The sequence below is a fragment of the Salvelinus alpinus genome, chromosome 1, assembly GCF_045679555.1.
Source record: "Salvelinus alpinus chromosome 1, SLU_Salpinus.1, whole genome shotgun sequence".
NCBI lineage: Eukaryota > Metazoa > Chordata > Actinopteri > Salmoniformes > Salmonidae > Salvelinus > Salvelinus alpinus.
This window is the reverse complement of record NC_092086.1, coordinates 90,137,896-90,152,898: the sequence shown is the minus strand read 5'-3', so window position 1 is coordinate 90,152,898 and position 15,003 is coordinate 90,137,896. Positions and strand designations below refer to the sequence as shown.

Below are 15,003 nucleotides of genomic sequence, written 5' to 3'. Positions count from 1 at the left end.
CAACTAAATGACATGGATTGCAGTTGAGATTACATAAAAAGTACATACAGATGTAGGATCTTAATTTGAGCCAGTTTGCTACAGCAGGAAAATAATATTGCAGCAACAGGAAATGTGAATTATTATGTGGATTATAATTAATGGAATTTTTTGTAGGGGTTGATACATTTTTCAGTAGGGCAAATCAAGTAATTTTAAAGTGGAAATTACATACCATTTAAGCCTTTTTAAACCTTGAACATACTACAAGTTTGCATTTCCTGCCGTGCAGAAAAATTGTGATCCTACATTTGTAGTGCAAAATTATGGACAGATTATTATAGGAATATTGTGAATATCTCCACAGACCTGCAAATTTTGCATGATATCTTGAACATGCACAATGCACACCTTCTATGATTACATAAGACATTTATAGTTACAGTAATCTCAAAATGTGGCCATGGGTGTGTTACTCATTTTAAGGTTGAATAAAAATGGTTACATTAGTTTGTATCTTTTGTTCCACTGACTTAGTCTGGCTTTAATTCCAGTTTGTCTACAAATTAATAGTTTATATTTTGTATTCACGTCTCCATCTCAACCAAAAAAAGTTAAAGAATAGGACTAAATCAAATCAAACTTTAATTAAAGTGCATTTAAAGTTTGATTTTATTTAGTCCTATTCTTTAACATAGATTTTTGGTTGAGATGGAGACATGAATCCAACATATTAATTAACAACTTGAAGATAAAATTTAAAAACAACCAAAGCTTGAAACCCTAGGCCTATAATGGTTTGTATATTTTTAGTTGAACCCTGAGTTGAATTGAAACAATAGTTGTTGATGACTTTGCAAATGCTATATAGGCCTAAATATTGATGATATATGACTTATAAAGTATGGTTACATTTTATTTTGCTCTGTTAAACTGACCCTTTGGAATGACGTCAATAGCAACAGGGAATCTATTTAGTTATTAAGAGATCGCTCATAGGACTGTTACCGTGACCCTATTACCGCCACACCGGCGGTCACGAGTCATGATGGCAGTCAAATTCCATGTGACCATTACGGTATTTAGGCTTCTCCAAGCTCGGATGCTGCTGATGGTCATTAGTAGCCTACCAAACTTGCTAACTGCCTGGTACTCTGTAGTCTATTGCCCCTCTAATCACTGTGACCTCAATGCAAATGTAATCAAATGTAATCAAACACTTCATGAGAGCCCATGAGCTCATGTTGTGCAACATTTCTATAGGCTATGCAATTGCGTGAGAAAACAGAGTGATGGCCTCTTAAAAAGAGGAGGATCCCATCAGCCTTCTACAGGCTAGGTCTAGTATATTTATTTCTCAGCCTTCCTAATATTGAGCACATTGCTTCTCTTTAAAACAGGAGTATAGCCTACCTGGCTGGCATAAAAATTAACCACTGGAAAAGCGTCCTCCATTCGCTATTTAATTGCATAGCTGACGTATTTTTCCCCCCGGTGCCCCTGTTTTGAGATAGCTGCATGATAATGATCCATTCTAAATCAAAATAAATTTCACACATATATTATTGAGTATATGTAAAGACAAGATTAAATCAAGAATAGTGTGATTTTTGTGACTTTTTCAAATCATAGTCACACACCTAATGTAGCCTAGCACATTGGACTATATGTTTTCATAAGGTTTGTATCACAACTAAAGTGACCAAATAACTTCTTCAAATTTAAGCACATTAATCCGGTTTACAACGGGTGTAGAGCCTAACTGGCATACATACGCAGCGCGTGAGTTTCAAGTTTGGGGAAGATAATTTTCAGCATAAAAATGCACCTTTATAATAAAAGATTACATGCATCATCACATTTGTGGTCACTTTGGATAATGGTGTTCTTTCGGACTATGGAATATTTCATTCTTGGACAGAATAGAATAACTAAACTTTTGTACTATGGGGGATAGTAGATTGACATAGGCTAGTGCTTTTGCTGTTCGTTAGGCCTACTCATCTTGTTGGCTGACAAAAAGTAAATGTGGACAGTTCTTCCAATATCTTAAATATGCACCTCTGAATTGGATAAGGACGCGTGCGGTTGCATCCCCAATATGTCTGTCTTCACTAGTAGCCTGTGAGAAAGACCCGATCACGTGACTGAGAACCATGAGAGGTGCTTTTGGACACAGCCGGGAGAAGGATATTCTAATTATTATATTCAGCCCAAGGGCACAATGGCCACTGGCCGCAAAAGTCATGGATTTTTCTAGGGGGCATTACGGCCATGCAAAGGGTATGCAGCCGGGAAATTCAAGGCATTATCAAGTGCTTGTCAAATTGTGAATGAGAGACTGATGACGTGTGTACAGCCTGCGCAAAAAAACAACGCATAGCTCATGCCTTACATGCAACTTTTTTCAAATCATCATTAGAGTCGCATCATGCAGCCTTAGAATGTATGAAAGATCAAAACATATAGCCCAACATTTTTAGCACAACTAAAGTTACATAATTAACTCTAAATTAAGCATATAGGAGGACCTGTTTCTTTGTTAACCGCTCAACACAGAATATTCGCATGTACGCACTCCCTCAAATCATTTGGAGAAAATATCCTTTCTATTTTATTCAGCTGTGTTCATTTGTATTCTTCATACTTTAAAACAATATAAAATAATGCCACGGAATTCTAAACAAATCGTGTCTGCTAAATGAACTAGTGTAGCCCACAGCCATATGGCATAGTCAGATTAGGGCCTAGCATAAGGACAATGCAGAATATGTTTTCTGTTCTTCTGAAATAGACTACATTTTCTTCATATTGTATTTATTAGACTTTTTTCAAATGTAGATGTTCCAAAGGTCTGCATCAGTGGCTTGTAGGCTATGCGTGGGATCCAGAAGATGCTAAATGCGTTTATGTAATGAATGTAATGACCGCCATATCCCTAATCGCTCAATAATAATTCTGCCGATAATTAAAAAAATATGTAATCTTTATTTAACCTTTCATAACTAAGTCACTTAAGAACAAATTCTTATTTACAATGACTGCCTACCCCGGCCAAACCTGGACGACGCTGGGCCAATTGTGCACCACCCTACGGGACTCCCAATCACAGCCAGATGTGATACAGCCTGGAACAGGGACTGTAGTGACGCCTCTTGCACTGAGATGCAGTGCCTTAGACCGCTGCGCCACTCGGGAGCACATTAGTAACACATTGGTAGTAGTGACAAATGTCATAGCTAAGCAGGGCTGGGATTGGTTAAACCCTGGATGGGAGACCAAATGGACAGCTTTAGGTAGATCAATTATCCTAGGATAATGATAGTGAATATAACGTTGAAGATCTGACGGTATTTCAAGGTACAAATAGACAAACCTTTTATAAGATATGTTCTATGTTGAAAATTGGTTAACCAATGATGATATAAGTTCGTAAATTTGTACTGTTAGGTGACCTAAACTGGGACATGCTTAACACCCCGGACGTCCTACAATCTAAGCTAGATGCCCTCAATCTCACACAAATCATCAAGGAACCTACCAGGTATATCCCTAAATCCGTAACCATGGGCACCCTCTTAGATATCATTCTGACCAACCTGCCCTCTAAATACACCTCTGCTGTCTTCAACCAGGATCTCAGCGATCACTGCCTCATTGCCTGCGTGCGTACTGGGTCCGCGGTCAAATGACCACCCCTCATTACTGTCAAACGCTCCCTAAAACACTTCAGCCAGCAGGCCTTTCTAATCGATCTGGCCCGGGTATCCTGAAAGGATTGACCTCATCAGGTCAGTAGAGAGTGCCTGGTTGCTCTTCAAAAGTGCTTTCCTCTCCATCTTAAATAAGCATGCCCCATTCAAAAAATGTAGAACTAAGAACAGATATAGCCCTTGGTTCACCCCAGACTTGACTGCCCTTGACCAGCACAAAAACATCCTGTGGCGTTCTGCATTAGTATCGAATAGCCCCCGCGATATGCAACTTTTCAGGGAAGTCAGGAACCAATATACTCAGTCAGTTAGGAAAGCTAAGGCTAGCTTTTTCAAACAAATTTGCATCCTGTAGCACTAATTCCAAAAAGTTTTGGGACACTGTGAAGTCCATGGAGAATAAGAGCACCTCCTCCCAGCTGCCCACTGCACTGAGGATAGGAAACAATGTCACCACTGACAAATCTACGATAATCGATCATTTCAATAAGCATTTTTCCACGGCTGGCCATGCTTTCCACCTGGCTACCCCTACCCTGGCCAACATCTCAGCACCCCCTGCCGCAACTTGCCCAAACCCTCCCTCCTGCTTCTCCTTCACCCAAAACCAGACAGCTGATGTTCTGAAAGAACTGCAAAATCTGGATCCCTACAAATCAGCTGGGCTAGACAATCTGGACCCTCTCGTTCTAAAATCACCCTCCGAAATTGTTGCAACCCCTTTTACTAGCCAATTCAACCTCTCTTTCGTATCGTCTGAGATCCCCAAAGATTGGATAGCTGCCGCGGTCATCCCCCTCTTCAAAGGGGAAGACACTCTAGACCCAAACTGTTACAGACCTATATCCATCCTGCCTGGTCTTTCTAAAATCTTCGAAGCCAAGTTAATAAACAGATCACCGACCATTTCGAATCCCACCGTACCTTCTCCAATATGCAATCTGGTTTCTGAGCTGGTCATGGGTGCACCTCAGCCACGCTCAAGGTCCTAAAAGATATCATAACCGCCATCGATAAAAGACAGTACTTTGCAGCCGTCTTCATCGACCTGGCCAAGGCTTTCGACTCTGTCAATCACCGCATTCTTATCGGCAGACTCAATAGCCTTGGCTTCTCAAATGATTGCCTCGCCTGGTTCACCAACTACCTCTCAGATAGAGTTCAGTATGTCAAATCGGAGGGCCTGTTGTCCGGACTTCTGGCAGTCTCTATGGGGGTGCCACAGGGTTCAATTCTCGGGCCGACTCTTTTGTCTGTATATATCAATGATGTCGCTCTTTCTGCTGGTGATTCTCTGATTCACCACTACGCAGACGACACCATTCTGTATACATTTTGTCCTTCTTTGGACACTGTGCAAACAAACCTCTAACAAGCTTCAACGCCATACAACACTCCTTCCATGGCCTCCAACTGCTTTTAAATGCTAGTAAAACTAAGTGCATGCTCTTCAACCGGTTGCTGCCTGCACCCTCCCGCCCGACTAGTATCACTACTCTGGACGGTTCTGACCTAGAATATGTGGACATCTACAAATACCTAGGTGTCTGGTTAGACTGTAAACCTTCCTTCCAGACTCACATTAAGCATCTCCAATCCAAAATGAAATCTAGAATTGGCTTCCTATTTCGCAACAAAGCCTCACTCATGCTGCCAAACATAAAACTAACCATCCTACCGATCCTTGACTTCGTCATTAAAACTCGTTTTTCAACCACTCCACAAATTTCTTGTTGACAAACTATAGTTTTGCCAAGTCGGTTAGGACATCTACTTTGTGCATGACTCAAGTAATTTTTCCAACAATTGTTGACAGACAGATTATTTCACTTATCATTCACTGTATCACAATTCCAGTGGGTCAGAAGTTTACATACACTAAGTTGACTGTGCCTTTAACAGCTTGGAAAGTTCCAGAAAATTATGTCATGGCTTTAGAAGCTTCTGATAGGCTAACTGACATCATTGAGTCAATTGTAGGTGTACCTGTGGATGTATTTCAAGGCCTACCTTCAAACTCAGTGCCTCTGCTTGACATCATGGGAAAATCAAAAGAAAAAAATTGTAGATCTCCACAAGTCTGGTTCATCCTTGGGAGCAATTTCCAAACGCCTGAAGGTACCACGTTCATCTGTACAAACAATAGTACGCAAGTATAAACACCATGGGACCACGCAGCCGTCATACCGCTCAGGAAGGAGAAGCGTTCTGTCTCCGAGAGATGAACGTACTTTGGTGCGAAAAGTGCAAATCAATCCCAGAACAACAGCAAAGGACCTTGTGAAGATGCTGGAGGAAACAGGTACAAAACTATCTATATCCACAGTAGAACGAGTCCTATATCGACATAACCTGAAAGGCCGCTCAGCAAGGAAGAAGCCACTGCTCCAAAACCGCCATAAAAAAAAGCCAAACTACGGTTTGCAACTGCACATGGGGACAAAGATCCTACTTTTTGTAGAAATGTCCTCTGGTCTGATGAAACAAAAATAGAACTGTTTGGCCATAATGACCATCGTTATGTTTGGAGTAAAAAGGGGGAGGCTTGCAAGCCGAAGAACACCATCCAAACCGTGAAGCACGGGGGTAGCAGCATCATGTTGTGGGGATGCTTTGCTGAAGGAGGGACTGGTGCACTTCACAAAATAGATAGCATCATGAGGGCGGAAATTTATGTGGATCTATTGAAGCAACATCTCAAGACATCAGTCAGGAAGTTAAAGCTTGGTAGCTAATGGGTCTTCCAAATGGACAATATCCCCAAGCATACTTCCAAAGTTGTGGCAAAATGGCTTAAGGACAACAAAGTCAAGGTATTGGAGTGGCCATCACAAAGCCATGACCTTAATCCTATAGAACATTTGTGGGCAGAACTGAAAAAGCGTGTGCGAGCAAGGAGGCCTACAAACCTGACTCAGTTACACCAGCTCTGTCAGAAGGAATGGGCCAAAATTCACCCAATTTATTGTGGGAAGCTTGTGGAAGGCTACCTGACACGTTTGACCCAAGTGAAACAATTTAAAGGCAATGCTACCAAATACTAATTGAGTGTATGTAAACTTCTGACCCACTGGGAATGTGATGAAAGAAATAAAAGCTGTAATAAATCATTCTCTCTACTATTATTCTGACATTTCACATTCTTAAAATAAAGTGGTGATCCTAACTGACCTAAAACAGGGAATTTTTACTAGGATTAAATGTCAGGAATTGTGAAACTGAGTTTAAATGTATTTGGCTGAGGTGTATGTAAACTTCCGACTTCGACTGTATGTATATTCTATATATATATACTTTTTTTTCTTCTCAGAACCCCCTGCGGCCTAGTAGGCTATAAGTCCTGATTTCTGATTTCTCTGTTATAGAAATACCTTGAAAAATATCTAAATGGCCTCCTGGAGAATTCCTTTTGTAAGAACTTCCACGGCATGGTGAGTGATGACACACACACACACACCAATTATAATTCAGTGTCAGGATGTGCTGTCATCAATGTCTATCTTGTTCTGATTCCAGCTGGAATTCCTTGATGTCAGTGCTCTCTCTTTTGTCAGTGAGCTTGGACCCAAAGGCCTGTAAGCAATATTAATTGTCTATCAGAGTGTGTGATGGTATACGAGAAAGTGAGAGTGAGTGTTATTCACTATATTTTAATGCGACTAATTCTATGTCCGTGTGAGCAATGTGAGTGATGTCATTGTATTTCAGGGAGGGTTCCATCTTCAAAAGGTCAGGAGGTCATCGTATCCAGGGGCTGAACTGTATTGGTCATCACCAGTTCTGCTTCCGCTGGTCAAAGCGCTGGCTGGTGGTCAAGGACTCCTTCCTGCTCTATATGAACCGGGAAAATGGGGTCGTCTGCTTTGTACTGGTCTTTGACCCAGAGTTCAAAGTTCAAGTGGGCCGTGCATACACTGATACCAAGTATGGGGTCTGTATTCAGAACTTCAACAGGTAAGTCCACAGTGGTGTCCAAAATGTTATTATCTATTTGTAGGCAGACACCCATAAAAGTGTACACTCAAATACAGATCACACTTGTGAAGTACACATTTGTATACCTAATTGTTTATTTATGAGTCAATCCCTAGCTGTGTGTGTATTCGTGCAGGCAGGTAGAGGAGAGTGTGGTAAATTGAGATTTCTTTTTACATTCCGCATCACTATGTCAAGGGGAATACAGTATGTGACCCACCTCCTTGATTCAGTCCTATATAGCAAAATTTGAATTTGTTTTTTTACATTGGATAAAAGTAGAGACACAGAGATAGAACATTGTATATCATACACTGCAGTAGAGGAACAATGGGAAAGTAATTCTGCTTTGAAAGTTGATAAACGAGTAACACTACTTTTGAGAAAATTTTGTGTTACACCAACTGGAGAGCTCTTATTTTTCCACACCCATTCAGCATCGTTATCACCCGTATAAGCCTTAGCCCCACCCATCTTAAGGGTTCACGTGTGAGGCCATGTACTTAACAGAGTGAGTAAGTTATTGTAGTAAACAACCAAAGATTAAGTCTAAAAGTGGTGAAAAAAGTATTAGTACAAATATACTTTATCTAGTCCTTGTTCTATATCCTATTCTGACTTTGGTGCAGGTCATGTTGTTCTTCACGTTACCATCTCTGGTAAACACACACTAAATAAAATAAAATCTAAGTAGTCCATCACAACTTCTTCCCACTGATCTTTGTCTATAGCGCCTGTTAAATTCAGCAGTAGCAACACTTTTTCAGTTCTTCATGATATCTTTAAAAAAATCCTTGGTAGAAAGGATTATCTACACATAATGAGCAACTCGTGTTATAAACAGAAGCATGCTACATGGCAGACCAATCCGAACTCATGTCCAGCCCATCCATTATCTCAGCCAATCATGGCTAGCAGGAAGGTTCCTGTCTTTTTTCGTTGTCAAACCAACTAGGCTTGTAATTCATTATTTTAAATGTAATTTAATTTATTTACATATGGCATACATGTTTGTTATTAAGGCAAATGACAGTCCACATGTTCGAGAAGGCATTTCTCCCACAGAACTTATTTTGATTAAAAAAAATACAAATAAAAACGTTAAAATGCCTCTCCTGTGTAGTAGTGACGTGCAACATACACATAGATTCCTGGAACGTGTCACATACAGTAATATTTCTAACAAAGATATCTACATATATTTCAGGATGTTGTGTATCCCTGGAAATAATCTGAATTCATATAAACATAACCGTTTTGAAAACATAGCTTGTCCAAAAGAAATGGTCTCTTGGCACAACTTGGGGTAAGTTGAGAATGGGACAGGGTAAGTTGAGTCACCTTGGGGTGTGTGGTTGATGGTGTCCTGTGACAGTGGGTAATGGTGCTGATAGGTCAACGTTTAATTAATTAATGTGGTGTATTGTATATCTTAAATGTATGCCTAAATTCAGATATAGATCTTTCTGTTCAATATCACTTACCCTTCCATTTCTTGACCAGTTGTGTGGGACAGGGATGTTTCAATGTGTCAATTAGTAGGCAAGTTCTCTGCATTTGAGGCTACAAAGCCCATGAAACTGGTCCACAAGATTCTTGATATGTTTAGGAAGTTCAGACTCCATGTCGTCAGATAAGACCTTGTGTGCCTCTGCTACTCTATCATAGCCTCATTCGCACAGGTACATGTTCATTTTGGTTTTTGTCATTGAACCTCTTCTGTCATTCAGTCTATTTTTTTCATCCCTTGCTGCTGCTCAAATGGACTTCCTCCTTTCTCACTTCTTCCTTCGCTGCTCTCTCAAGAATCTCAAGGGGGGCTAGACCCCTGCTTGTTTTATGTGTGTATACAGGGGGCATGAAGATGTCTGCTATGTAACAATAAAATATGCATCTTGAGTTCATACATGACACATTGCAAAAAGACCATGCATATTATGCACGAAACTGACTAAATGTGATGATAAAATGTATGGGGTATGGTGGAGATTGGCTCAACTTACCCCATGGCCATTGGCATAACTTACCCCAAAGCAAATATGTTGACTATATTAGCCCACACAGCTACAAGGATACACTTTCATGCTAGGTTTAGGACCTCATATTTTAGCTTATAGTCTCAACTGATGTATAAAACATTATTTAAACTATCTACTTTGGTTTAGATATAAGCATCATGAAACCTATAACACAATAAATTCATTCGACTTTGTGAAAATCAGTTTTTTTGGACCTAACTTGCTTACCACTTTCCCCATATGGCTTCTTACTTTACAGACTCTATGAAATTATGAACTCTTCCTAAATATTTGGCCACATGATTATTTTTGTGTATGGTTTTCTAGAAACAATTAGGGTGGCTCAAATAATTATTTGGTTCAACATACCCCACTCTCCCCTATTGCCTCGCTGTGTTGCCTCATATGTGTATGTGTGTTCTTACATGAGCATTGTATGTGTGTTTTAGGAATCTGGTCATCAAGTGTAACAGCTACAGACAGGCTCACTGGTGGAGCCATGAGATCAACAGGCTGGCTGAGCCTTGTGAATTCCTCCAGGTCCAACGCTTTGGGGGCTTTGCCCCACCACGGGAGAACACACTCACTAAATGGTCAGATGTGTGTGTGTGTATTACTTCACATTAGATGATGATATGGTATTTGTACATACTGTATACATCCATAGATTTGTGCTCCCTTAACTTGAATGTAATGTCTCTGTTTATGAATTGGTTGTATTAAAGGTATGTAAATGGCAGTGGCTACTTTGCAGACCTGGCTGATGCTCTGGAGCAGGCCAAGGAGGAGATCTTCATCACAGACTGGTGGTGAGGAGCAGAGCTAGCACAATCGAAATAGAATAGAACGTTATATTATTATACAGTATATCTTTATGGCTAGTAGGAATACTCTGTGTTCCAAGTTTCATGTCACTTATGTCAATTACAGAGAGTGGTTATCCAGAGCCCTATACGGTATACTGTATACATGGCTCTGCTATGCCGTTAGCTAAATTAGAGCATACAGCAAACAAAACAAATATTTGATTTCACTCTCTCAATAACAACGGAGACCACTTTTTCCAACATTTATTAGGTTTGTTTCTAATTAGTCTGTAAACAGCAGGACAGAGTGTAAATATGTACATTGTTAATATTGCATGGTGAATATTTATTTCCCTCCCTCCAAGGCTCAGCCCAGAGGTTTTCCTGAAGAGGCCAGCTACAGGAACATACTGGCGCTTGGACCAGATCCTCAAACGCAAAGCAGTACGGATTTACTTCCCACCTTTCTCCTGACAACATATGTCTATAGTCTCTCTTATACCTGTCCTCCTCCCTCCTCTCCTCTGAAAGCACTGAAGGTTAATCCCTTCCCAGCCAGCACATAATGTTCTCAGAACCATTTGTTTCTTAGAGCTTGGTGAGAGCGTAGTTATCCTATTGGTTATTTTGCATACAACCTTTCCCAACTTTATGGGAATGGTGCAGGATAATTGCTTGGCTTTGGAACATTCTCAGCACATGTAAGGAACTTCACACAAAAAATACATTATTTACTTGGTATTTCATTTAACAGAACGTTTTCCAAAAGTTCAAACATGGTTACATTTAATTACATTTTTGGTAATGTTCTAGGGACGTTCTCCAAATGGTTTGACATTGGGAATGTTCTCAAATAGTTCAGAGAATGTCAAGAAACAATGTTATTCTGTGGGAATTTCAGTACTTTCTGCATAACGTTTCCTCATGGTTCTATTTAAAGCCATGTTCTCAAATTGTTCAGAGAACTTTAAGAAACAATGTTCTTCTGTGGGAATTTCAGTACTTAACAGATCATTCCACCACAAGTTCCCATGTGGTTCTATTTTATGTCATATTTTTACCACATTCTGGGAATTTTCTAAAAAATTATGTGACTTAAGTGATGTTCCCAGAACATTCAGAGAATGTATGGTTGGTTCTCTTTTATGCAGGTTCTTGGAAATGTTCCGAAAAATGTATCGTACCCATTACTCTCAATAAGCTCTACATTTCGTTAACTGAACATGAAGAAAACCTTCCATAAAAAACACAATAAAACTTTAGTAACATTCAGAGAACATTCTAAGAAAAAAAAGTTAACCCAAAGTAAGCTAGCAGGGTTATTAAGTCTTAATGAAACATTCAGTGAAAGTTATTAAAAAAACTCTAACCTAAAAATGTAGTTCTTAGAGTCAATAATAACCATAACAAAACTTTCACAACATTTAGAGAATGTTCTCAGAATGTTATTTAATTACCTACAAATAACCTATATTTTCAGATCTCAGAATAAAAAAATAAAACCTCCCAGGAAAACGTTCAATGAACTTGAGTAAAGCTTTCTGCAAACCTCCCTGCAACTTAAAAATAAACAATCCCAGAACAGGTAAAATTTAAAAAACAGATTGTTTAAAAAAAACAATGTTTACAAAAACGTTCAGTTTTACCTGTCAGGAAACTTATGGCTTTGTTCCCACAACCAATTTGAAACCAAAAACATACTTTCCAGCAACATCCAAGGAGCCAAATGTTCTAGCTGGGTCCTTTCCTCCTTCCCACCTTTTGTGTATATCCATCCTTTCTTTTATCTGTGCAGGAACAAGGTGTCAAAGTGTGTGTGCTCCTGTACAAGGAGGTGGAGATGGCACTGGGTATAAACAGTGGCCACAGCAAGAAGACACTGATGGACATGCACCCCAACATCAAGGTCTGTCTGAGACACTAATCTCTGCTCTGCAATCAGGTGGTGCTATACACCTCATAAACCAACCCACATAGCATCATCATGCTTTCATTGCTGGTGTTATATTGTGTCATTATTTAAAATTCAAAAAACGTTATTAGATTTGTGTCCTTAGCTTCACTGATGTCTCTCCAACAGGTGATGCGACACCCCAACCACATGTCTGCTGTGGTATTTTTCTGGGCCCATCATGAGAAGATGGTGGCCATCGACCAATCAGTGGCTTTCGTTGGAGGCTTGGACCTGGCCTTTGGGAGGTGGGACGACAGCCAGTACCGGTTGACTGATACAGTTCCCACGGAGACAGCCAATCACATCTCTGAAGAAGTGCCAAAGGCTCCAATTTCTGAGCCAGAGGTGATACATCTCAAGACAAAGTCAAGATGAATCTTTCTTTCTCTTTCTCCTGTGTTGTTCTGATAATCCATAGTTCATATTGATACCTGGTGTTAAGCAGTGACTTCATTGCCAGACTGTCCTATTCTGCCTCCTAGGCAGCTGATTCAGGTGACCAGGTGGATGGGTCAAACTCAGCCCAGGATCCAAAGCCTCCAGAGCCGGAAGAGGTCAATTCTGAGGATCTGAAGAACAACACCCAGCTGTGGCTTGGCAAGGACTACAGCAACTTCATCAAGAGAGACTGGGTCCAACTGGACCGCCCATTTGAAGGTACAGTATACACATTATACCCCCATTCATAACACCCACTACCACTCTCTCTGTCACTTACTAACATACACACACACACACCGGAGGGATAATCCTTCATTTTAATGTGTTTTGTTTCCCCAGACAACATTGACCGCACTGAGGTGCCCCGTATGCCGTGGCGTGACCTGTCTGCTGCCCTCCATGGCAAAGCTGCCAGGGACGTGGCCCGCCACTTCATCCAGCGCTGGAACTTTGCCAAGGTCAGAGGTCAAATGAGAGGTTCCTAAGGATCTTTCTTTCATGGCTTTACTTGGATGTACGTACACTACTTCTAAACTAGGTTCCAAAGGACAACCCTAGACAAAAATAGGGTTATGTGAGAGAGACATCTGGCTCTTATTGTCTTTGTTTTGTCTGCCTACAGATCTTTAAGTACAAGAACATTAGAAGCACGTTTTTCCCCTGCCTTCTGCCCAAGTCTCACAGTACTGCTGATGCACTGCCATTCACTGTGCCTGGCTCTGGGAAGGCCTCCGTGCAGGTACACATGCTCACACATAAGAGTGAACAAACTCACTCGGACACATACAAGCTCACAGAAATGTCTCTCATTCTCCTTTTTTTGATGATCAATTGTTTATTGATTTTCATTTTCTCCTCTCTTTCTCTCAGGTGTTGCGTTCTGTGGATCGCTGGTCAGCTGGAACTTGTGACAACTCTATCCTCAATGCCTACATCCATACCATCGAGAACAGTGAACACTACATCTACATCGAGGTAACTCTGCTACCAGCACACTACATACATTATATACACATTATTTAATTGCACCCATTTACCAGACTCTTACCAGTCTCATTGCACCAATTTACCAGAGTCAAACCCATGCTAAATTATGCCATATCTATCTTCTCTACCTATCTGTTTGATTGCTGTAAAAGCATAGAAATCAACCAGGAGACGAGGTTGTTTTTTGTAATGCACGACGGTATTCAGTGCCCTGACCTCCCCCATGCTGTCTTGTGACTGTATCTCTGTACTAAAGTCAACTTGGAGCTCAAGGTTGCGATAACGGCAGTCCCCTATGCCTTCACAGTCCACATGGTCCTATCAAGTCCAATTGAATGTATGGGTTGTGGTATAAATTCTCAAATGTCACCCTCTCTGCTCTCAGAACCAGTTCTTCATCAGCTGTGCTGATGGGAAGAACGTGCACAATGGCATCGGTGACGCAATCGTGAAGAGGATACTACGTGCACACAGGTGTGGTTCTACCACCATGTCTCTCGCTTTGTCTGTCTGGGTTTAATCAGTCAGCACACGGCTGGGTTTACTGTATAACATGATTTTACTGGACTGATCATCACACTGGGTTATACACAGGGGTGAAAGTAGAATTAATTTCTTCCTGGTTCGGGACCTCCTATATGTGCTCGTGCCCAATCATAAAATTACATACAGAATCCCTATTCATTCAATAGCACCTCTGTGGGCCTAGTCGTAAATGCTTGTCATTTAACTTTTAAAAAGTATTACCTTTTATTGTGGCATAAACAATCAATCATGATGTTTTCATCTGATTGTCAAAGTAGTCACGTCAAAGGACTCCTTCACTAGGCTCCCCGCGCACCTTCATCCACTCACAACATATTTCCAGCCTCCAAACAAAGTGGTGAATGAAAAGAGACATCTGTTACACAAAACACCAAAAAGTGTCATGACATTTGGCGATTGCCATTAGGCCAGAATTTATGAGTCTACTGCTGTCCACGTAGATCTCCGTGTCGGCCACTGAACTCTGCCTTGGCAAAATCTCAGTGTTCATGTCTAACCACATTGCATTTTGAACTGTAGGCTATACCACCCGTTTTCAAGTCCATTCTCAAATTGTTCATGCCTCTGACATGCGGTAATGATAA

The 15,003-nt window shown here is 40.6% G+C and overlaps 1 protein-coding gene across 2 annotated transcripts in view; it reads left to right on the top strand.

The window, feature by feature from the left end:
• LOC139533628 (phospholipase D2-like) overlaps nt 1-15,003 on the top strand; it is a 30,450-nt gene that overhangs the window by 5,258 nt on the left and 10,189 nt on the right. For both annotated transcript variants that reach the window (XM_071331825.1, XM_071331817.1), the window contains exons 6-18: nt 7,058-7,123; nt 7,209-7,267; nt 7,401-7,646; nt 10,135-10,278; nt 10,411-10,494; nt 10,857-10,935; nt 12,287-12,397; nt 12,572-12,790; nt 12,928-13,102; nt 13,226-13,344; nt 13,509-13,625; nt 13,757-13,861; nt 14,259-14,347. In XM_071331825.1, coding sequence (XP_071187926.1) covers nt 7,058-7,123; nt 7,209-7,267; nt 7,401-7,646; nt 10,135-10,278; nt 10,411-10,494; nt 10,857-10,935; nt 12,287-12,397; nt 12,572-12,790; nt 12,928-13,102; nt 13,226-13,344; nt 13,509-13,625; nt 13,757-13,861; nt 14,259-14,347 — 1,613 coding nt within the window. The remainder of the gene's footprint in view (nt 1-7,057; nt 7,124-7,208; nt 7,268-7,400; nt 7,647-10,134; nt 10,279-10,410; nt 10,495-10,856; nt 10,936-12,286; nt 12,398-12,571; nt 12,791-12,927; nt 13,103-13,225; nt 13,345-13,508; nt 13,626-13,756; nt 13,862-14,258; nt 14,348-15,003) is intronic.